Raw genomic sequence first — 23,418 nt, 5'->3', positions numbered from 1 at the left:
ATGCACTAACATACCCTTGGAGCTGGCTGCCAAAACACAGCTCAGACTACAACACACATTAAGGAAGATTGAGCTTTCTCTGGTGAGGACGCCTACATCTCTTTACAGAAAAAGTAGTTCTTATGTGATGTTTAGGTTCAAACTATTCTATCAACCTTTAGATCTCTGTATCATTAGCTGGATGTTTTGCTTCCGTATCATTAACTAACATTAAAAGCTCATTTTCAATTGAAACACACCAACTTCCTGTGCCATTTTGAATACTTTTACCTTTTTACATGAATTTACTTTTTATTGTCTCCACTGAAAAGGGCTGAAGTACCAACACTCACCTCACTGATGGTTTGTTGACTCTAGCTCAGTTGTCCCTCGAATACAAGATCAGAAGTTTGATGGCCTCCCTAACTTCTGAAATTAATCAGGCACCCTTGTTTTTGCCCTTTTTTTCCAAGGCCCCCATTGTGAAAGTAATAGCTGCAACTTCACCTTCAAAATAACAACTCCAAATCCAAACTAGGTCCATTTTTACTCATTTTAATATGAATTATATATTCATGGGGGATTCCTGTTTGTAAAACCATCCCAATGGCTCGGAAAGTAACTCTGTTTCGTGACATTATTACAATGTAAAGACAGAAACAGAAACCCATCAGCAATTTTCATTCAAATGCATGGGAACTTTCACTGAACCTGCTGTTCAATTTAATACATCTACGAGTATGACAAAGTCCAGTTGGCTACAGTTTGTAGAAAAGATTTCATTACTTAATTCATCAAGCTTCATCTTAATGCTTTTTTCAATGGTTTTCACTCGAAAAAGGGACTTGCATTTTAACTGAATAATAGACTGCGGATCTCTTTAAACATTTGGATCTCTTTAATAAAATCCATGATCAATACTTGCATCCAATTGTAAGATTACACTGCTTATTTTTCAGCTCACAAATGCCTCTTATTTTGTTTATTTTATCAAATCTAAATGTAATGACTAAATGGAAAAATTTCATCTCCGTGCTTCTATATCTCGTCTTAGTGGCCACTTTCACCACAGACTGCGCTGCTGCAAGGCAATGAAGCAAGAACATTTTTATCAATCTTACATGATCCTCATGACCTGGTTGAGGAAAACCCCATTGGTCAGTCTCGTGTAATGCTCCTTGGCATCCTGGGAAACTGAGTTCACTTCCATGTACTGGCTGTAGAGCTGGACGCTGTCATCACTCTCCACCATATTATCAAACAGCTGAACCTGCGAGAGACCAGGAGAGATCATTAAGAGGAGGACAAAAACAAGATAGACGGAGACAGGAGCATAAAATAGGTGCAGAAAGCGAGGGGGAAGGAATGAGAGAGTGAGGAGCAAACATTTTTACACAGGAAGCTACTTGGGCCGGTGCACCTGTCCTAACAGGTGGGATCTGTGCTCTCACACTGCGAAGCACTTCACAGTGACAAGCAGCCAAGCAGGACTGCAGCCAAGGTCTCTCTCTCTCTGCTCAGTCAAGTTGTGCCAATTCAAACTGCAATTTAATGAGATTTTTCCCCCCACCTGCACCTTCTAAAAACTGTTCTTTGGTAACAAACCTGATACGGTAAGGCTGAGCAGCTCCAGACCCAGTGTGACGGGGTGGCAGAGCAGTTACAGCAGCTGTCCAACAAGATATGAGAAGCAGGGTGAAAACTCTCAGTGAGTAACTGAGCTGCTGAAGTGCGTTTGAGCAAAAACTAAAACCTATTGCAGCTGCAGGGATTCCAATGAACCTGACCTCTCTGACCCCCAAACTGGAAATGGTCAGCAGCCCAGGAGAATATCCTCACAAGGTTCAGCTCAGTATCACAATACACCATATACACTGTTCACTGACCAGAAGGATGAAATCCTCTGAAGCTGACTGGCTTCACGTGAGGAAATGCCAGCTTGAAATTTACAGAAGCACCAAATCCTCAAGTGATTTCACTGTGAGTGTGCTGTCATGAATACACTGAAGATAAATTCGTGTTGTTTTCAGATTCAAAACAGCCCGAGGATACGGAAGTGTCAAAACTAACAGGAGGGGGGAAAAGCTGGTCATTAAGAGGCAAGGGAAGCTGCCAAAAGGAGAAGTAGTGTTGCTTTTCTGTGCACAACAAAAAGAAGTCAGGGCTATTTATTTCATTTATTCGAGTCTAACTTTGATATTTATTTATCTGAACGGAATCGAAATACAGACTGCTCTAAAATATATCAGAAGTATTTCTGAATAGAAATGATCGGCTGGTGCGTAGTTTAACGCAGAGATGGACACTAACAAAGGCCGGTTTCTACTCAGTTTATTATCCCATGTCTTACTCCTCACTCTGCTTCTAGAAATGACGATCTTTTCTCTCCTTCAACGTGACAAACGGTAAGTGACATACCCATTGCGCCAGCGCACCTCCCATGAATTCCTCTATTATCTCCTTAATGTTAGACTCCATTGTTGTGTTACAAGGGCAGCGAAACCCTGCTGCAGGCAACTAATTACAAAATCTCATCAACTTTGAGTTTGTAATGAATCAAAGAGCGAGAATCCATCTTGCGTCAATTGCAGTAGTTTGACATTTCTGCGGCCCTTCCCCTCCCTCCACCTCGGTGTCTCTTCCTCTCTGACTGTGTGTCAGTTAGTTTCATTGCAAAACCGCACCGGAATTTCTCAAAAAGCACATGCTGCGGTCTTTTTTTTTTTTTCTTCTTCTTTTTAACACACCCTCCACATCTCGTCCCCCATACACGCAGATCTTTCCAGGAGGGGAGGGAGAGTTTTGTGTGCAGAAATGCACCATAACAGTTGAGTCTTTAGACACACCGGCCTATACCATTTACTCTTTTATCCCACTACACTCCAGTATTACACTGTTAGTTTTGTGTTACGTATACAATTTACTAATCTTGTGTGTCTGAAAACAACGTGACTGAACTAATCACCTCAAAGTTCAGATGTGACATTCAGGTGTGATTTCAGCACTGTGCAACAGTGACCTCCAGTGGTTGAAGAGGTCATTTCCGATTTGTTTCTCACTTGAAATAAATTACATCATTATTTCCGTGACAAAATCATTTGTGGAAACATGCATATGCAACGGGGCTGTTTGCTGCTCTGTTTGAAGCCATGAGACATAATTTCAGAATTGAAACTTTGTGAAGAGGTGGAGCATCGCCCAAAAAATACTTAAAATTTTGGAAGGATATGCCTTGTTTTGAGGGCTTTTAGGGGCTTTGAGAACAGCGCAGGACGTTGTTTTTCTGAGTTAAAAGGTGTCTGTATTCATAAAAGCGAAAGCTAATTCTGACTTTGTCGTTATTTGTAGCACATTTTCCAGCTCTAAACCATATAAAGTTTAATGCTCATAATGAGCATTAAACTTTATATGACTTTGAAAATGATTCAGTGGAATGAGCAGCTCATTCCACTGAATCATTTTCAAAGTCATTTGTATTGTGTAATGACTGAGGGTGTGGTCTTGTTAATGCCTTGTGCAGTTTTCCTGTAATTAAATGAGCCACAATTTCATTCAAATTTACACTGAAAAGTGAAAAATTATAAAAAATGCTCCTCAAATGGAGAAAAATTTCATGACAAAACCTCTGAGCGAGACTGGATTTAAAGCCAGCAGGAGGCTATTAACCTCCTCTGCCAGTGCTCAGAGTCATGTTCAAGATAAAGAAGGATGACCTTTAGTTCAACCAGTAACTTTTTTTCAGCCAATCTCCTGGAAACTCAGGAATATATGTTGATATTTTCTCATTGAGGTTACTGTAAGTCCCTCTTTAGCTGTTTCACTTAGTCCCTGTATGCCATCTGTTCAGTTGGTCTGGAATTTAAAAAAAAACTAGCCAACAGTCACCCATCACCCCAAATTTTCATTGGCTGCCAGAACAATCAGAACTAATTTAAAATTTTTATTGTTCACATATCAGGCCCTTCATGAAATGGCACCTGTATGTATAGAATTGCTCGGTCCATTTTTCAAGTGGTTGGCCTTTTCAATCTCAAGGCTTCTTTTCTGCCCCCGTTTCGATTTTAAAACCAAAGGTGACCGGCCTTTTGAATTGTGAGTCTATCCAGAATACGTTTTTTTCAGTTTAATGGGGAGGCCTGTGGTGCTTCCTCTGATCATAAAAACACATAAAAAATTGTCTGCTGGTGTTATATTTTTTCAAAGGGGGCCTCATATTTTCTATAAAAAAGGCACAGACCCTCTTACAGAGAAGTTCATCAAAGGCATTAAATCAAAATGTGTAGTTTTGTTGAATATGGAATAATTGTACCTTTATTATAAAGTATTATTTGGCCCTTATTATTGTTGTTATAGGCTCCAAAAAATTTTTTAATGTCAAGTTCTTGTTTTCTTCGAGTGTACTTTTCTTAATTGCACATTTACCCGTGTGCTGTGACATTGCTCTCCCTGGTGCATTAAAATGTCCCACTGTTTCAGCTTGACAGGACCCCTCCTTCACTTTGGTTTAATCATTATAAGATACCTGAGTCCTTCTCAAACTGTAGAGGTCTGTAGTTAATGAAGACAATGCTCCTCTTTGAACAAAGTGAGCCTGTGGTGGCTGCATCAAACAAACTAGATCAAGAAACTGATAGACTATGCCTCCTTATTTTAGTAAGCATTCTGGTTAGGTGTTGAATTACATTTTATGTTGCATTGTATGTGTTATACAAGTTTTAGTCCTGATAAGTGAAATGTGGAGGCAGAGTTATCTCTAACACTGAGAAAATCCACACTCGAGACATTAATTTTGTAGATTCATTCCAGCTGAGTAAAGCTGTCAAATAACCTTTTTCTCTCACTGCGTGTAGAGTATTATCGATGTGGTATGAGGGCATTATTCTGAGTTCTTTTGGCAGGATAAATAGGTGGCAAACTTACCTGTAACAATAAATTAATTCATATTTATGCTTGTTTATATAATCACTTTATTTTGTGGTAATTATCTAAGAGAACTAGCTACAGTAAATCACTTTTATCCTCCACTGCATTACTGTAATAGCATTTGAGGGTAGGTCATATTTTTAAAGGTTTGAGACTGAAACCAAACTTTCAGCCTCACTCCTTTGAGCGTTGCCATTTGTTTGTTAGGAACCAAATAAGACATTCATTGAAATTATTCTGTGATAGAGATTTTATTTAAGAAGAATGAGCACACACTGGATAAACCTGTAACTAGGACAGATCACCATGATATGTACTTTGCAAATAAAAAAGCATGTAAACACTGTTCTCTCTCATGATTTCACACGTTGTAACAGTGTGCTGTTGCTGCCGCTGTATGGAAGAGTGTGTTCCTGTGTGCTGCTGGGGTGTGCTGATACCGCCTGTGCAGCATTTCTGGGATTAACTACATCAGGATTATCAGATTGTATCAGAGCTGCCAGAATAGACATGATGACAGCTTCATATAGGCCACCACACTCACATACATATATACACGCAAACACACACTCTTAATCCAACTCTCTGTGTTGAACTCAGATAGCCCACAGTTTACACACGCCTCTATTGTATTACATGTACAAAAGGAAGCCGACACTACAAAGCAGTTAAAAACTTCTACCTTTAATATATTATTCATGTGCGTTACCAGTTTAACAGGTTCCTAAGCAATTCATTGCAGTTCAGTACAAATTCTACAGCTGTGAGATGAATATACAGTGCACATGGGATAAATTTTAGCATCATGTGATCGTAACTTTGCCAAATTTGAATCAAAACTTACCAAATGTGTTTTTGTGTGTTCAAGCTATACCTGTTTAAAGTGAATGTACTCTCTTCTAGACACAACAAAAAGTACTACACATCTCCTGAGCAGGTTCTCTGATGTTCACGATGTCCTGCACAGAAGAGATGTTTGTTGGTGTCTGTGCAGGGCCTGATAAGATCCCCTATGTGTTACTGTGTTTCGGCCATGTGCGAGGGAGCTGCGGTTGCTGCAGTGGTGGAGCACCAAGTCACACAACCAAAAAACAAAAACAGACACATTCCCCCCACCCTGCATTCCGTCCTCCTCAGCTCACGTTAAAATAATTCTCTCCTCTAGCTGTCAGGACTAGGGGAGGCAGCCTTCTCTGCATCTTCATCCACAGGCGCCTCCTCAGTGGGGTCAACCTGCCCAAACTTTAGCAAACCAAGGATCTGGAGTTTGACATCTTCAAAGGTTTCCTTCACACCCTTCTCCAGGATATAACCCTCACTTTCATCCTCTGGATTCTCCAGATCCAGGGCTCCCTCCACAGCCGTCTGCAGGTATCGCAGGCTCAGAAACACCGACATCTTGAGAGAAAGAAGCCACAAAGATACTGTAAGCACTGTGTTTCTAAAATGTTAGTGAACACTGTTTACCACCAAATAAGTGGTCAGACCTATGAAGTATAGGGCAGTCTCATCCAATGTTTTCTCACTTGAAAGTTTAATGATAAAGGTTAAAGTACTATGAATGTCACATTTGTGCTTTTCCTCCCAGTCGGGCAAAGGGAAGCTATTTCAATGCTCCTTTACTCGCCCTGATCATTTTCACATTGTCCCCTGGATCAAAAGAATTTTCCTCAAAGTTTGAAATCCAAACATTAGAGAACATTGCTGCAGTCTTCATGAAGCAACAAAGAATGAGGGACGTGATGAAGTCAGCTTTTCACATGTTTTTATCTCATGCTTCCTCTTCCCCTTTTTTTGTCAGCTGTGTGGTAAAATGATTCAAAGCCACTTTTGGCAAAGAACTGAGACTTCTGGTTGAAAAAGAGGCTGTTTAGCTCCGCTTGATCCCTCAGTATCATGGCAACCATCTGTCCCAGTCAAAGTGGAGCAGGAAACCATAACATTGAGCTGTTGCATTTAGAGGAATAGAATGTGTGATTAGCCGTAGGCAGTTTGTGCGTTATGTTGGATGTGTGTGAGCCTCCTGTTCCAGCCTGAGGTCTTTTGAAATGGATATGCCATCAATACTGTGACTTTGCAAAGAGGTGACAATGCATGTTTGATTAAAAGGCAGAAATCAATGTTTGTCAATGATGTTATCGTTTCTGATGTCACAGCAGTCTTTGCATCAGGAGACAACCAGCATTTAAAATTCTGCTTTGTTTGTTTTTCCATCTCTAAGTATTGTGCACAGTGATTGATGAAGAAAAAAGTATGGGACCATTTAACCAACTGTGCTGTTATATGTAGTATATTTGACCTAAATACACTACGAATGGCACCACAGAATCTGCCTGGCTCAAGTCTGAGTGCTAAAAACTGGGTTGGTATTTTGCCCAAATTCAGACCGTTAGACACTGGCCATAGTTGGTGCAAGTGTGGCTAAACTTGCCAGTTCTACCCCAGTGTAGCCAAAATCTGTACACGCATAACCTGGCCAACTCTCAAAATGAATTGCTGCCAGAACAGAGCCAAAACTTGGCTTTCCTTAGGCTGATTCAGATTGTTTTTTCTTTATTTTAGAACATCAATAGATTGCCCAGTGCTTTAAGTTACCCACCTGAATTAAGATGACTGACAGCACACCAGGACCAGTTGAATTCAACAAGCCCATGTAGTAGTCGACCAGAGCCTTCCTACAGCCGCGGGGGTGCAGGTTGAGCTCCTCGCCCTGGTAGTCGTAGTTAAAGTGGGCATGGTTGTCTGTCAGGTGGTACCGCAGGCAGGGCCGAGGGGAGGAAGGGTTACAGCAGCTGAAAGGAACGCCATCCAACAGGTAACGGCGGTCCACGTTACTTCGGATGCGACTGCAGACGTAAGAAAGAGGGACAACAGCAGAGACACAGATGAAATGGGGTCATAAACAGATGAGGAGTAAGATGAGACAAGGCGGGAAGGATAAAAGTTAGGAGGAAAATTCAGTTTGGGAGAAGTAACACAGAAAACGTTGAAGACCTGACTTTTAGCTGAATGCACACTCAGCGAGAAGTGAACAGCCTGTCAATGCATTGTCACCATGTCACAACCTCTCCATTTACTCAGTCCTTTTCACTTATTTCATCTTTGACCAACCTTTCTCTGTGCGTTTCAACCTTCCCATCTTCTGCTGTCACTCTCTTCAAAAGAAAAGGCCAGGTCTATTTTTAACACACTTCAAATCATTCTTCCTCCCTCTTTGTAATATACTACTCGACCTTTTTGGATGAGAAGTGTACTCCTGTGCCACTCACTCAGACCTCTATTGCCATCTTTCCCATTTACCTCTCATCTCAGTTTCTTTGCTTTCAATCGGGCCTTTCAACATCCCATAAAATGCTATCATTCACTCACTCTTTGACTTCCTGGGAGGTGAAATCCAGATATCTGTTGCTGACCCACTGAACCTCGAACCAGTCTTTGAAGTTGTTGTTTCCGCAACAGCGAAAGTCCATCTGCAGACGATCAATGGTCTCTTTTTGGAAACAGCGGCCAGGCACGTCTGTGTCCTTGTAGAAGCGGATGCCATTCCTCAGGCCCTCCTGACAGTGAAGAGGAAGAAATTGATGATTTACGTGATGTTGCTCAGAATGATCTATTGTGTTGTGTGTCAAAAATCTTACTTGTTGTGTTTCTAGTGGTCAATAGAGAAGACATTTTTAAAGATTATCAGTCGAATGTTGAGTGCTGTATCCTTAAATTATGGATGGTTTTTGGGTGAGAGTGGAGAAAATGGTAGGAGCTCTAATCCCTCACAATATGGTTTGTTGAAATTTGAAACAGTGAAAAATGCACGATTTTTGAAAGTTAAAAGAATGTACACACAGTGTTTTGTTTTGTTTTGTTTTGTTTTGCACCATTAAACAGCCTTTACTTTCATGCCCAATCCCCCTGAGAGCTCACATCTTTATCTTACATTCAGGAACCTTGCTGACAGTCCATTTTGTGCTTTGCTTTGGACAGATCTCTTAAATTTTCTGGCACCTACTTTACCCCTTGACCTGTCCCTCTAAAAAATCATTAACGCCCCCCTTGTGATCCCCACCTTCAGTGACTCTTCCAGGCGTCCCTGCAGGGCGTAGCTGAGCACCACCACTGCCACGAGCAGACAACACAGCAATGCGGCTACAGCAAACCAGGGTAGCAGGAGAACTTTCCAGCGGGGGAAGCGGGTTGCATCCAGGGAGTCCTGACACACCCGAGTGGCAACCCAGTTGGTGCCGATGGAGGCCAAGCCCACCATTATCAAGATGTTGGGCACCACATGAATCTCTGCGTTGTCCATCACCTCGGGAAAAAAAAGAAAGAAAAGTCAAAGATAACAGCTGTAACAAGATCCTCAGAGAACTGCAAGTCACTTTCTCATTTCCTCCACCCACTTTATCAGGTAGTAATCCTGCATTCAATTAACCTTATCTCCTGTAAAATCAAACTGTGCGGCCAAGAAATTCAATTAGCAGCTAATGGGCTGGATGGAGCACCCATGTAGCAATACGATGATAGATGTCATTCGTTGCCCTTGTTACGGCAGAAGTCAATCATGGGCTATGTTTATTATTGAATGAGATCCTAAAAGCCTGCCAGCCACAAAGCACCTTTGCCCCTTTTTTGTTTTAAGATTACAGTTAAAAACTAACAGATAGAGCCAGTACTGCCACCTTCTAACATAGTCCTGGTATTATCCATACAACAAACTGCGGTTACATATGTCTACACCATGTGAACAAGTGCAACAAAAGGAAAAAACAAACCGTAGAAATGACATGCTTGTCGACCAAGTACAGAGGAGGATTAAGCTTGTGAATCACTCTTTAAGATCCTTCAGATTCCTTCCACCTCTTTCTCCTCACAGTGGAAATGCTACTTTTACTTCACTCACTGCAGCAATCCCTACATCACATCTGCGGTGCAGACTGAGGGTTAAAAAATCTGATTCTCTCATTCGAGATCAATAGATATCTGAAGGCGTGTGTTTACGTCCTGCGGCTTTCCTGTGTAGGCAACTGGATATCAATTCTTCCAACCTGTCCAAATCTATCAGTGATGAATGTAGTGCAGTGACTAGTTAGCTTGAACTAGAGGCCATAACCTTCACCTGCTGGTCACATTACTAATCAATACACACATTCCATGTTAATGAGATTGTAGTGCTGATGTTTAAAAGATGCTTTTTAGTTCACTCCCTCCGAATATCTGAACATGCATGACTGTGTATGTTTACACTTGTATGCTGTACACTTTGCATTCACGTATTAAAACCAAGTTTCAATAAAAAGTGACAAGAGCAACACAGCTCAGCAGATTCACAGCCCTCAAAGGCAAGTCTGAGCGTACGATCCCATATTTGTTTAACTTTGCGTCTGTTTGCGTCCATATGAGTATATTTCTTGCTCTACCTCAGCCCTACGAAGAAGCTCTATCTTGAGGTAAACCCCCAGACAAAAGACGAAGGCCCCACACATCACTGCCATCCAGGACATCAGCCACAGGCCCTGCGCCAGCCGCACCCGTCTCTGCTGGTTGAACTTCATCTTCAACAGCGTCATGGCTCACTACCATGCAATGATCAGTGCAAAGACAAGAGAGAAGGGTAAGATAGGATGGAGTCAACTTTTGGAGTCAAGTTTATCCAGAGGTGGAGATACAAGGCCAACAGCGCTCACAAAAGAGTGGTTTCAGTGTTCCAGAAATTGTGCTGCTGCTAGAATGGTTCAGTGGTTGGTGTAGGCCTTACGCTTGTTGTTTAATGAGTTATAAGCAGGTTGAGCTCATCTAAGTTGTTCCAGGTGGAGGAGATAAGCAGGTAGATCCCTGAGATGGTAAAGGACACAGTCGACCTTCGGGGATAATCCAAATTCTTTCACTCGGTTACTGAAATTGTCCAAAAAAGATTCTTGATAATCCAAATCAGAGCAGTAACAATTTTCAAAATGTGAAAAAAAATATGATTAATGAAGGTTGGATGACATAGATAATCCTTTTCTCAGATATGACAAGTTTTCACTTCAAGTTGTTGGTCCCTCCGTCGTCGTCGTCGTCTTCTCTTCAAGTTGAAACCACTGATTTTTTCCTCTTGCTGTGATGTTGTCTTTTGATGGCGCCCGTCTGGGTCTGTGGTGCGCGGCGCCCCCCTAAACCGCTGTACCCATGGTCGGAGGACAAAGAGAGACTGGCCAAAGTCGAGAGTTTGGAACCGTAATCCTCCAACAGAGTCCTTTGGATCCTATTAAAGCCCAGGGGCCAATTGGAAAGCAGGCCAATGTCTGATCAGCAAACTTGTTCTGATAGACACATAGTATGGGCAGGCCTATTGGACTATTTTGACAGGTGGTCTTACCTGACATCTATCAGAACAGAATGGGCTCTGTTGATGTTGAGGAGATTGTAAAAACATCATGACATTTTAGGCTGTGGGACTTAATCTAGGTCTAGTCTTTTAATGTTTTCATTTTCTAATAAGGCTAAAAAGTAACATGTAGTCAGCCGGAGAGAGGTTGGACTCATTTAAAAAAAGGCCCACACATATCAGCCTCTCAGAATCAGAATTACTTTATTAATCCCTTGCGGGAAATTCCTTTTCTGCAGTCCACTCGTTTACAGAAAAAAAGATTAAGTCAGGAAATACAATAGAGCAAAATAAATATAATACAATAAGACAAAATAAGATAAAGTAAAGATAAAGCAAAATTACAATCCCATACAGTAAAATAAAATTACACCCCTCCCATATTAACAGTGTATTTAATACACTGTTAATATGGGAGGGGTGTAATTTCCATATAAACAGTGTAAAAATAAGATATAAGAATAAAAATAAGATAAGGAAAATCTCAGTATATACAATAAACAGTATTTACAATGCTGCTCAGTACCTAATTATTATTATTATTGCACATGACCGGGTTATTGCACATAGTGAAGTAATGAAATAAATAAATAATAAATAATGAGATGAATAACTGTCAGACACTGGAATTATACAGTTTGATGGCCACAGGCAGGAATGACTTCCTGTGGCGCTCCGGGGTGCAGCGTGGTGCAATAAGTCTCTGACTGAAGGTGCTTCTGTGGCTGACCAACACATCATGAATGTGCAGAATTGTCCAGCATGGACAGTCTGATATAATTAAACGCTGTATTTTACCTTTATTCAACGCACAATGTCCTTAAACAGTTTTAACTTAAACCCAACTGACTACTCACTTAGCATTCCTTGAGCCAACTCTGCCCCCGCTGCTTTGTGTTAAATTGAAAATAAAACCTGCCGTCTTATCTGCTTTAGCTTAACAATGACCCAACAATCCAATGTAATTTACTTTTCAAAAATGGGAGAAAATGTTCTAATTTTGCCTGCATTTTTCAAATGAATGCAGAGTTATGACTACATCCAATGTGATGAGTTGATGTAAGAAAGCCAACTGATTTGCTTACAGAAACTAGATAAGTGTTGTTCACAGAAGGATTCCAGGGAGTGTGTTGGGGGCTTGTTCATGTAAAGAGAAAGTTAGACAGGAGTTTTGCTTGTAGGGGATTATAAATACAGTGCAACAGGGAGGGAGGTTGGTGGGGTTGGATCAATAGGATTAAACTGTTCTTATAAGTATTTATGACAGCTTGAAACAGAGCTCTAGTTAGGTTGCAGCCAGTCTCGCGTTACCAGCTCTTACAACACACACACCAACTCTTATCTCAGATCTACAAACCATAAAAGTTCTTCAAAAGAACTGCTGCTGGTCACATCTTCTGTGTTGTTTTGAAATTGTGAGGACGATCGAAAGATTTGTTCATGTTTGCACAATATACAAACTTGTTTAGCCCTCATGTGGCACGTTGGCAATGTCAGTCAGATAGCTCAACAAGCACATGCCAGGGTTTGAAAATGATGGCACACTCTCTACAGTACTGCTCACAGATACGTTGGGACACTGTGCGAAATGCAAAAAACAATGAAATGTTTTGTACATCAGGGAAACAATTGTTTCAATAATTCACATTTAAATTGAATTATTTAGCAGATGCTGTTTCCCAAAGAAACTCACAAGTGAGAAACTAAATTCAAGCTTCAGTGCAGTAAGAAACCTTGGTTTGTACATTAGTTGCTTAATCAATTTGAATGACTGGGAATAAGTGGAGCAGGTGCAGAAGTGCAAGTGAATCCAGGCAAGTTAGGTGTGTTGGAAGAGTTAGGAGAAGGTGTTCTCTGAGGAGATGAGACTTCAAGAGATTCTTGCAGGCAGAAAGCAACGACCCTGCTCTGATAGCATTTGGTGACTCGTTCTACCAACGCAGAACCACAAAAAAAAAAAGTTCTGTTTAGAAGCAGCATAAGCTTGTATGACTGAGTTTAGATAGCTGGTTGTTTGTAGGCAAGCATTAGTGACTTGACCATAGTCTTGTGAACCATCTATAGGGCTTTCATTTTGCAAGCAGGAATATCTGCTACAAGGGCATTGCTACATTTGAGGTGAGATATACCCAAAGAACCCTAGTCTGTACAAAGAACTGGCAGTTACAGCCTCACTGTTGCAAAGTGCACAGCGACATGACCAAGAGGCAGATACAACATGGTCAGCAAAGGATAACTGGCCGTCAGTCATGATACCCAGGTTTCTTGCTGCTTGTGTTGGAGAGACAGTTGAAGAGGCAACATATGATTAGAAGTTTCTGAGAATATGCAGAAATCTCTGTACACAGGGGACGAGGCAGAACTCCAACACTGAATCACTGCGATCTTCAGCCCCTCGAGCAGCTCTTCAATGAACACAGATTCAGTCCTGCAGTGGAGATCATTGCATGGGCTCAGGAGCATTTCTGAAAATCACTGTTACTGAATTAAGCTTGTTGCCATGTCCAAAGATTTGTGTTAAAGTTTACTATACAAAGAAAAAACATGGGCAAAATCTAAAAAAGCAACTGAGTTCTCTGGACCAGTGGCGGGTTAAATTGCACTGAGGTGAAATGGGAAACTATTATAGTTTCATAAATCAAAAATGATCAATGATCAATGATTAAGATCATTTTGTGTATTATGACACAAAGTATGTCAGTGGAAGTTGTTGAGCAGTTTAAAATCTTCTATCAAGTCACAGTGGAAAACATTTTACTTTCAGAAGTACATCTGCTCTTCTCCTCAGCTTTTAAATGCTTATAAAGGTCAGTTAAAAGAAAAAGGGATGCAACACAGACTTGAACATGCATGTTTTTAGAAAATAAGTTAAAACGTTTAATCAAAGTTTAGTTTCGGCATTGAGTAATTTATCCAAGCATTCTGGTTTGTAACCCTTTTTAAATCAAGTAGGCTACAGGGTTTGAAAGATTTGCAAATCACTGGATTCTATTTGTTTAACTTTTTGAAAAGGGTTTGTATGTGAATGCTTTTTGATCCATTCAGAATATAGCTTTTTTTAACAATGAATCTTTCCACTAAAGCCTTTTTTTTTTTGGCTTTATCGAAACCAGAGACGTGAAATAAAAAAACATTTAAAAGGTTAAACCTTTTTTTGGGTGTTTTTTTTTTTTTGGTAAATGATCAGCTTGTACTTTTATGCTTATCCCTGCTGTTTTTTATTTCTTTGTTTGCTGAAAAATAGAAACATTATTAAGTTAGATCAGCATTCAATCTTGATTGACATGTAAAAGCATGCATTTGGTGAAGGAGTCCAACTATGTGAAGCTGAATAAAAGAAAGGGAGCAAAAAGAAAAGAGTGAGCAGTTGAAGAGGTGAATGAAGTCTGTATTTGGAACCACAGAACACAATTGTGTTTGTTGGTAAAAGAACTGTCGGCACAGACCAACAGTATGTACACTGGCAAACTCCAGAGAAAGACTAAACTGCTTTTTATTTATTTAATATAATCACAATACATCACAATACCTGCACGTGCTTACAACTCTGTTAACTGTACATTTTAGGCAGCTACCGCAGAACAAAACATCGACCTCGGATCAGGGCATTTTAGGTGTCACATGCAGTCACAAACAGCATCACTGAATATTTACACAGGCCTCAGCATGCACAGAAAACTCTAAATTACATTTCATATAATACAAGAAGTAACATTTGAATGTCTTAGTTGGTGAATTATCAGTTGCCAATTTGCTCTTTCTTAAATATGGAGAAGAAAATTAACAATTAAATTATTTTCTTTGCATAAATAAGAATGAGGTCATTTTAGCTGGTTGAATTGTTTGAACACTATAAGTAAAGCCTATTTCAGAGATGTTGCCAGTGATAGTTCAAAAGATTGCTGGTTTGACTCAAGTCACAGTAAGTTGTTAACTTCATTCTTTTTCATCTTCTGAACTCATTTTTTTTATTTCTAAAAGTCATTTATGTCATCCTCCTTTAAAACCTTGTACTTCATTTAGGTGTGCACTTGAACAACAGACTGGACTGGACTACCAACACCAACGCTGTGTACAAGAAAGGGATGAGCAGACTGTATTTCCTGCGGAAGCTCAGATCCTTCAATGTGTGCAGCAAGATGCTGGAGATCTTCTACCAGTATGTGATTGCAAGTGCCATCTACTTTGCTGTAGTCTGCTGGGGCAGCAGCATCAGTGCCAGGGATGCCAGCAGGATCAACAAACTGATATACGAAAAGGCTGGCACAGTTATTGGACTAAAACTGGAGACGGTTTGAGTCAGTGATGAGCAAGAGATCACTGAACAAACTGCTTTCCTTCATGGACAATCCTTCCCACCCTCTCCATAAAACACTGCAGGGACAGCGGAGCTCATTCTCCAACAGACTGATTCAGCTCCGCTGTCACAAAGAACGGTTTGAGAAGTCTTTCTTACCGTTCACAGACTTTTTAACAGTTCTCCTTTGGGCCACAGATGAAACAGTTTGCACATTCATTACTCTGTTTGCATCTCTCCATATCGAGTTATTATTGATTTGCACAGTTTAATATTGGTTTGCACCAATCATATCAGTTTACAGTTTCATAATCATAATGACTTTATTCTGCGATTATATATTTATTCTTATTATTTTTATACTATGTATATATCTCTTTGGCTTATCCTCTATTTTTGTTGTCGATACTATAACTTGGTTTATGTGTGCTTACTGTTTGCTGCTGCATCAAGAGAATTTCCCCTTGTGGCATTAATACAGTACTTTGATTGATTGATTGATTGGTTGATTTCACTTTTGCATATTTAGGATGAAAGCAGGCGCTGGGCTGACAGCTTTTATCTAAAGTTAGGTTTAGTCAAAATGTATTTTTATTCTAATTTTTCCAATTAATGACAATAGCTATTTTAAAAAATACAGCAGCCATGTTCTGAGACACATTAATGACTTCTATGTGTCACAAATAATTGACAGTAAATAATGCAATATTTTCTAAATACAACTTAAATAAAGACATTTATAAAGCAACTCTATTAAGATAATATTTTTCTTATATTTTGCCATTGAGCTGCTCCGATTCTCATTTTACTGAAGCAATTGCTACAACGGGGGTGATCTTGCTTTTTGCGTAAGAAACAAAAACTGAATTTCTAATTTGGGCAGTTTTGAGGTTTCAACAAGATGCAGAGAGTTTTATTTTTCTACACTGATAACTACATAAAGACTGCAGATAAATATTAATCTAAAAAAAGGGAAAAAAATAACCCAGTGACTTTCTCAGCCACAGCATCTTAGAACGCAGTGTTTGCAGCAGGCAGATTTTCAGGAGACAGATAGATGGAAGCATGTGTGTTTGGATGGCATTTTCAGTCTGCCACTTTGCCGCCTGTCTGCTCCACCCCGCTCGCCTACTCCTGCCCAGTCTGCTGCTCCTTCCCTCCACCTGCTTCCTTGTGTGTCTGCAGATGCTGCATGAAATCATCCAGTAGCTGCTGGGCTGACATGGAGTTCACATCCCCAGCATCCTGCTCCAAAAGCAGCACCTTTAACCCTCCCCTCCCTCCCCAGCTGTCACCACCCATGTGGGCCTGCTGGAGGTCTAGAGGGGCGTTTGCATGGTTAGTGACCTGAGAGGGCTGCTGCTGGCTTTGGGGGTAAACAGGCTGTGGTCTGGCAGCATAACTGGCTGCCATTTTTTTATAGATAGCAGTGCTGATGTCAGCCACAGAGAAGGATGGGCTGTAGCTCGACTCATTTTGGCCCGAGAGACTGCCCTCGTTTTTATTTGCTGGTACACCTTGTTTAACTGGCAGGAAGGCAGTGACCCTCTGTGAGTTTGCCTCTGATTTGCTCAACCAGTCATGTCCTGCCTCCTCCACTTTAGGAGGATGGGACTGGCTGGTTGGAGGAGAGGTTGTGAGAAAGTTCTGTATGGCGTCAGGCGAATCCAAGTGCTTCTCCAGTAACTCTTTTATCAAACATGGTACCTGAGGGAGAAAAATCAAACACATTAATTCTAACCTCGTAAAAAAAAAGAATACACACATTTTACATTTCAAGGTTCTCGATACTGCGTTACCTTTGAAACTCATGAATACCTCTGAAAGATGTATTTGTGTTACTGTCACTGTTTGGGGCTATAGCCATGTGTAACATGATGCTTTTGGCTTATTAACGCTAAACATACACACATATATACACTCTCTTTGTGCCAGATAATGTTCATATTAACATTCACCTACCCAAACCTTCGGCAAAAACTACAAGGTCCAACGCAAAATACCACTGAAGGCTTTCAGTAAATGTTAAATTTTGACATTTTCAATGTCAATTCATGTTCAATCTTTTTTACCATTCAGTAGGAAATATTAGCATTCGTCTACTCAAGCACTAAGCACTTAAATATGGAGCCATATAGAACTTTAACAAAATTATATTATCCTAATTACCAAATCCATGATTTTATTTTGGGGGTCTATTAGAAGATATCTGCGTGCTGTTATGTTAAAAAAAATTTTTTGAAAGGCCCAGTCTGCTCTTAATAGTCAGAATTGGTATAATGGGAAGTCGCTGTTCAGTCTTTGTTTGAGGTCTGCCAAACTAGCCATCATACAGATATTATGTATCGTGGCCAGTTGTTAACCAGCAGGACAAAAACCTGGACTACAAATGAATTGTTCGGGAGCCATGTCTTCAATGGATTAGCATGAATCCCTTTGGTGTTTGACTTTTGGCTTTTACTTGTACAAAAATCTAAAACACACTGAAATAAGGGTTCAAAGAAAAAAGCTTAATATTATGGAAATATCGTAGTTTTATCACTTTTAGCACGTTTCATGCCAGCAGAATGAGTTTTATCGGTATCTTTAAAAGCTCTAGCACACCAGCTTCACCTCCCCTACCACAGCCCAGGCCTGGGCCTCTCCACACCTCTGAGACCCTGTCCTCCCCCACCACAAGGATAACTCTTTCTATCTTGAAAACAGACATAAAAAATAGGCAGAACTCATGCCAAATATCCATGATCTTTTTCTTCATTGACCACTAAGCAATTTGCTGATAGGCTGTCTCCAGACATTTCTAACTCCTCACTGGAAATGGGTCTCCAACATGAACATCCTCTAGTGTTTTCCTAAGCATTTTCTTATCTGATTGGTAAACGTGCTCAGGAGAAGATAAGAGGAAGTTTTTTTTTGTTTTGTTTGACTATTAACTGTACCACAGCTCTTATTATTATTATTCTAGGTCATTTCAATCATTTAGGAGCCCTCCTAAGCAAAGAGGACTATTTGAAACGACCCGGACGCTTATCTCCTCAGTGAGAACAGTTTTTTTGTCTGCAGATGGCCTATTCAACAAGCCCCAGGGAGGACTTTGTATTTTGTAACTTTACAAATCATTTACATGCATAGTAAAGGTTTGTAACACGCTGAAAGAGATGGAAAACATCCGATAAAGCTCTTTTATGTTCTTGTTCTCCACTCCTATCTCAGTTTTTTACAGTAATGCAAATTTTGTCTTTGTATACTCCCCGTTTTCTTAAATTTTGTGATGTTAATATTGTCTGTTCCCTGCAAACTCCACAGTCTTTCTATTTTGAAGAACACACATATTAGATCATTTATAAATTGCTGGCTTATTGTAAACATATCTATTTGATATTCATTGATCTTTACTTGTAGTCCTTTCTCGTTTTACTTATAGCCATTCTCATCCTCCAAATTACCAAGACAAGTAAGACTGTGCATCTAAACGTACCAATAAAGTCAATTCCAAGTCTGATTCCGAGTCTCTCGGCATGTTCAATACTAATACTAATCCTGGCCAGTGTTTTGAGTATGTAGTGCAGCTCACACTCGAGAGTGTGTGGGTATGTACCACCGCTCTATGTCTGAGGATGCAAAGTACAATGCAAGGAAATGGGGGAGCTAATCACAACTGGACAAAAAAATTAAATTAATTAATCAAAATTGTAGTTAATCAAAGTGGCAGGGGCTCTCCAAAGTTACAGATGTCATATATTGTGCATGAAATGGGAAAATCTGTTGCTTAATTTGTATCTGATCATTCATATCGTAAATAGAATAGTGGGACGTCTGCTATGTTTCCACTAGATGGCAGTGTGCTCACATTAATGCTCTCCAGAGCTGCAATGGTCCTGTTGGCCTCCTCCAGCTCTGAGCCCAGCTGTGAAACTCGATTCATCAGGTATTTTCTTTCACTGCTCAGGCTCTCCGACTGCACACACAACAGCAAAGAATACGAGCCATAAAAGTAGTAAGTTGCTATGAATGTAAAACTTATGCACAAGACAAGTTCATTTTATTATCGTTCTGCCCTCAAGTTTCACTCACAGCTATGTGCAAGTGCTCCCCCAGGAGGTTATTGGCCTGCTTGGTTCCAGTGTGTGTCTGCAGAAGGCTACAAAGCAAAGAGAAAGAAGAGTTAAGTGAAAAGCTTAATATGTGGCAATGAAAACCATTATTAAAGTCATTCATATATCTTTCTTTACAGTGTTATCTTTAATGAGTGTTAATGGAAGCTGTGTGTAAGGGCAAGTGGCAAACCCAGACGTTCCCAATGAATACGTAACAACTGACACATGACAGCAGCCCAGACTGAAGCGACCATTCAGTCCAGTTGCTCCAGTCTGTTGGGGGATGTTTGGTATGTGCCTGTTGGGCAGCAGCAGTTGTTTGGTGTTAAATTCAGGCCTGACCAGGTGAGGGGGAGGGGTGTGGAAGGCTTGAGTCTGCTTGTTGGTGAAATGCAGAGTAACAAAGGTGTGGCCAATGCTACTAATCCTGAGTGACCCATGGAGCTGTTAATCTATAGAAAATTGTGTAAAGCTAGAGGCTGACCTGATGGATTTTCAATATGTGTGCACTCCCTCTCATTTAGGGACATGCTATCCTCTCTGTGATCAAACTCCAAATAAATACGAATGTATGTTCTTTTCACTGCAGTGCAGAAACAACAAAGATAAACAGGCAGTTCTCAAGCCATAAAAAAACAACTATTGACAAATTAATACACATGATAGATATATAAAATATACAATGTAAATATGAACAGAATGCAATGATTTGCAATTCTCATAAACCAATATTTTATCCAGAGCAGAACATATACAATACATCAAATGTTGGAAATGTGTAATTTTACCATTTTGTGAACTATATAGGCTGACTCTTCTTCAATGAAGCTATGCTTCTTTAATAAACGCAGTGTGTGTTTTAACATGGTCTTGTTGAAATATGCAAGACCTTCCCTAAAAAAGACATCATCTGGATGGGAGCAAATGTTGCTCTTAACCTGTAAAAAAGTTACCAGTTCTGTAAGGCACTAATAAACCCTCATACCATCAGAGATGCAAGCGTAGGGAATATGTCTCACTTTCAACATCTGAAATGTTCTCCATGCTCTCTTGTAAACAAAATGTTGGTTTAAGAAATTTGCAAATCCCTTTTTTCAAGCTTCCCAACCTCTTTAGAATAAGGGTTGAAAACAATACTAGTAAAGTGCAAACACTGTGATGTGCCGTCATACAGTAGACTTTTGTATCTATTTTTCTGTGCAAGTCACCTTTTATACTTCTCCTTGACATGACTGAGCTCGTCCCTGGTCCTCTGCAACTCTGCCTCCAGGCTTTCAATGCAAACCACCGTCTGCAACAAGTTCTGGTGAAGATCAGCATTTTCCTCTTGCAGCGCCCTGAACAAAGAAGGATTATGGGTGAAGGAGTCACTGAAGGAGTTGCTGTCTTGCAGCTTTAGCAAAACAAAACACAAAATAATTATAGAACTTGGCTCATGCTCTCAGTTTTTTTGTTCGTAGATTTCAAACCTATTTTTCCCTTTTTATTCAGTCAATTTAAGCTCAATGATTTCAAAAGAATTTCTTTAAATATTAACCTAAATTGTGATCTTACACTAAACAGTTGATTATAAAAAGTGTGCAATATTCACTTTCCAGTGCGCTGGGCGGGGACCTGCCCATGTTCAGCCATTACATTTTCTCGCATAACATTTATATTTTGAATAGTTAATCATTAATGTAAGCAGCGACCCTCTCTTTAGAGAGAGCAGGGATACAGCAGCCTACACGCACTCTCTCGGACATACAGCTTATTTTCAATCCTCTGCACAACATGTCTGAATTAGAAGGATTTTCATTAAACCAGTAAACTGCTGCTCTCATGGCGTTAAAGATTTGCTCATTTTTTAATAATGGTAAATAATGCTAACACAACATGGGACAAGTCAATATGGCACAACATTTGCTGATGTTGTCTGGTTTAAATCAATATATTGATGATATATTACTTACACAGAGAAGCCAAACTTTTGAGTGAGTGACTCAGAGGGCAGTGTTAAATTATATGCTGTGATATATTTTATGTTCTTTTGAATGTAATAAATACTGATGTAAAAAAAGTAGTTAGTGTTGATAGAACTGATCCATTATTGTTACATTTAACAAGTTCAGTACAATCTGTGTGGGTACTATTTAAACTAAATTAAGTACATTTTTACAGTGGAGGTCTGAATTCAAGGTTCAGAATATACAGAGACAGTCAATTAAGTCTATCAAATATTCACATTTCATATGTCCATTTGGCAAAGAAAACAAATAGTAATAATGGAATAACTGCAAAAATGTTGGGTTTGTGAATTATAAAGTACATTGAGAATAGTAGCACTGTATTGTTAATGTGAAAACTATGCTTTTGTCATTTGGAAGTTAATAGAAGTCATGTTAAAAGTGCTACTTTTTCCTACATTACTTGCCCCGTCACATGTGGGCATTACTGACAACATAGAGATGGTTATATAAATGAGATACACAACAGCTCTTCCTCTTTAAATAGAAGTGGAAGTAGAGAGGAGGCTCATTAGTGTGATCAATAATTCACTGACCCATCACAGAGTGAGACAGAAAGGAACGGGTGCAAATGTGTACTCAACTATGAAAAGGACAAAGTTTAACAGACACTTACTGAAGGTGGTCAGCATCAAACAGCATGTCCTAGAATAAGAGCAGGACAAGAGTATGAAGACAGCAGATGAGAACTGGCAGGAAATATGAGGCAGTTGATGTGGTTCACTTCTCATACAGTGTAAACATTAAGAATTATATTATATTAACAATATATAGACTGGTGGTTTTACTTTGTACTGCAGCACACTGAGTCTAAAATAACATGACTGTGCACAGTGACTTTCAACACAAAAATTATGTATAAATGAAATATGAATGTGATCACTTCCTAAGCAAATGCTGTGTCATCTGAATTCCAGTGCATTGGAAGATATTCAAAAGAGTGAAGAACATGTCACTGCTCGAATACAACATGACCTGGAGATTTTTCATGATGTGAACTGGAGCTTTTCTTCTCAGCCAAAAAAACAGGCAAGACTAAAGAACTGGATGGAGTTTGAGATAAGACTGAAAGCTTCACATGAAGTTATAAAACATACAAACTAACAGAGATTTCTTAAAATAAAGCAATAAAGTAAAAGAACGAGGAAATTCGTCCGTTCAATCTGGGTTCTGTGAACCCAGAACAAGCCGCAGCCTGAGGACATGACAGATTCAATGAACTATTGAATTATGGCAGACGTGTACCCAGAAACTGCTAGAATCAATTTGCTCTGTCAGGCTAAAACATTGCCATGAGTTTTTCCTCTTTTGTACATGTGCTGTTAAGTATGCCTGTGTGTGTATGGATTTACAGAACCAAACATACCAAGTGGAAAAAACGAAATGTTATGCAATCTTGTGCGTGTCTTTGAGCCCAAATGATTGTGAGCCTGAACAGATTCTTACATAAGAGCGACCTGATACCAGCTCTTACCCAAGCAGCACACTCTGACATTTTCCTCTGTGCTGGTTACTAGTGTGAGCTTCGCAGATTTGTCTCAGCAGATGAATGTTGTTGTCTGAATACACAGTCAGTCAGTTCAGAGAACTAACAGGGTAACGCCCTGAGAAGACACACAACATAATCTAAACGGATGTATATTAGGTAGTTTCAAAGGAAGATTTCCCTAAAAGCACAGGATGGTCATCTGCTGCATTGCTGAACAATGACTCAGCCTGCAGTGCGGAGAGTTTGACACATCCCACACAGCCTGT

At 39.9% G+C, this 23,418-nt stretch overlaps 3 protein-coding genes across 3 annotated transcripts in view; all 3 read right to left on the bottom strand.

Moving 5' to 3' along the window:
* ccdc88b (coiled-coil domain containing 88B) overlaps positions 1–2,826 on the bottom strand; it is a 49,545-nt gene extending 46,719 nt beyond the window's left edge. The window contains exons 1-2 of the mRNA XM_075481568.1: positions 2,398–2,826; positions 1,101–1,249 (exon numbers count right to left, since the gene is read on the bottom strand). Of these exons, the coding sequence (XP_075337683.1) occupies positions 1,101–1,249; positions 2,398–2,457 (209 nt within the window). The 5' untranslated portion in view covers positions 2,458–2,826. The remainder of the gene's footprint in view (positions 1–1,100; positions 1,250–2,397) is intronic.
* Positions 2,827–6,063: 3,237 nt separating this feature from the next.
* rom1b (retinal outer segment membrane protein 1b) lies at positions 6,064–10,463 on the bottom strand. The gene is made up of 5 exons (XM_075480673.1): positions 10,314–10,463; positions 8,963–9,205; positions 8,272–8,459; positions 7,502–7,748; positions 6,064–6,300 (listed from the first exon to the last, which is right to left on the bottom strand). The coding sequence occupies exons 1-5, from the start codon at positions 10,461–10,463 to the stop codon at positions 6,064–6,066; spliced, it is 1,065 nt and encodes a 354-aa protein (XP_075336788.1).
* Positions 10,464–14,797: 4,334 nt separating this feature from the next.
* On the bottom strand, positions 14,798–22,364 carry LOC142397329 (uncharacterized). Its single transcript, XM_075480672.1, has 5 exons — positions 22,280–22,364; positions 20,866–20,994; positions 19,635–19,701; positions 19,411–19,518; positions 14,798–17,267 (listed from the first exon to the last, which is right to left on the bottom strand). The coding sequence occupies exons 1-5, from the start codon at positions 22,303–22,305 to the stop codon at positions 16,689–16,691; spliced, it is 909 nt and encodes a 302-aa protein (XP_075336787.1). The 5' UTR covers positions 22,306–22,364; the 3' UTR covers positions 14,798–16,688.
* Positions 22,365–23,418: the final 1,054 nt, after the last annotated feature.

This window comes from Odontesthes bonariensis, chromosome 13 (assembly GCF_027942865.1).
Source record: "Odontesthes bonariensis isolate fOdoBon6 chromosome 13, fOdoBon6.hap1, whole genome shotgun sequence".
In the NCBI taxonomy this organism is placed as follows: domain Eukaryota; kingdom Metazoa; phylum Chordata; class Actinopteri; order Atheriniformes; family Atherinopsidae; genus Odontesthes; species Odontesthes bonariensis.
The sequence above is the reverse complement of the archived record's forward strand: the minus strand, read 5'-3'. Positions and strand labels throughout refer to the sequence as shown.

Coding starts and splice junctions, on each gene's coding strand:
- rom1b (XM_075480673.1), bottom strand. CDS start 10,463: ATGACGCTGTTGAAGATGAAGTTCAACCAGCAGAGACGGGTGCGGCTG. Junction 8,460..8,962: donor GCCTGGAAGAGTCACTGAAG/GTGGGGATCACA, acceptor CTTCACTGTCAG/GAGGGCCTGAGGAATGGCAT. Junction 7,749..8,271: donor ACCTCCCAGGAAGTCAAAGA/GTGAGTGAATGA, acceptor TTACGTCTGCAG/TCGCATCCGAAGTAACGTGG.
- LOC142397329 (XM_075480672.1), bottom strand. CDS start 22,305: ATGCTGTTTGATGCTGACCACCTTCA. Junction 20,995..22,279: donor TTTGATGCTGACCACCTTCA/GTAAGTGTCTGT, acceptor TTCTTTGTTCAG/GGCGCTGCAAGAGGAAAATG. Junction 19,702..20,865: donor GTCAAGGAGAAGTATAAAAG/GTGACTTGCACA, acceptor TTTGCTTTGTAG/CCTTCTGCAGACACACACTG.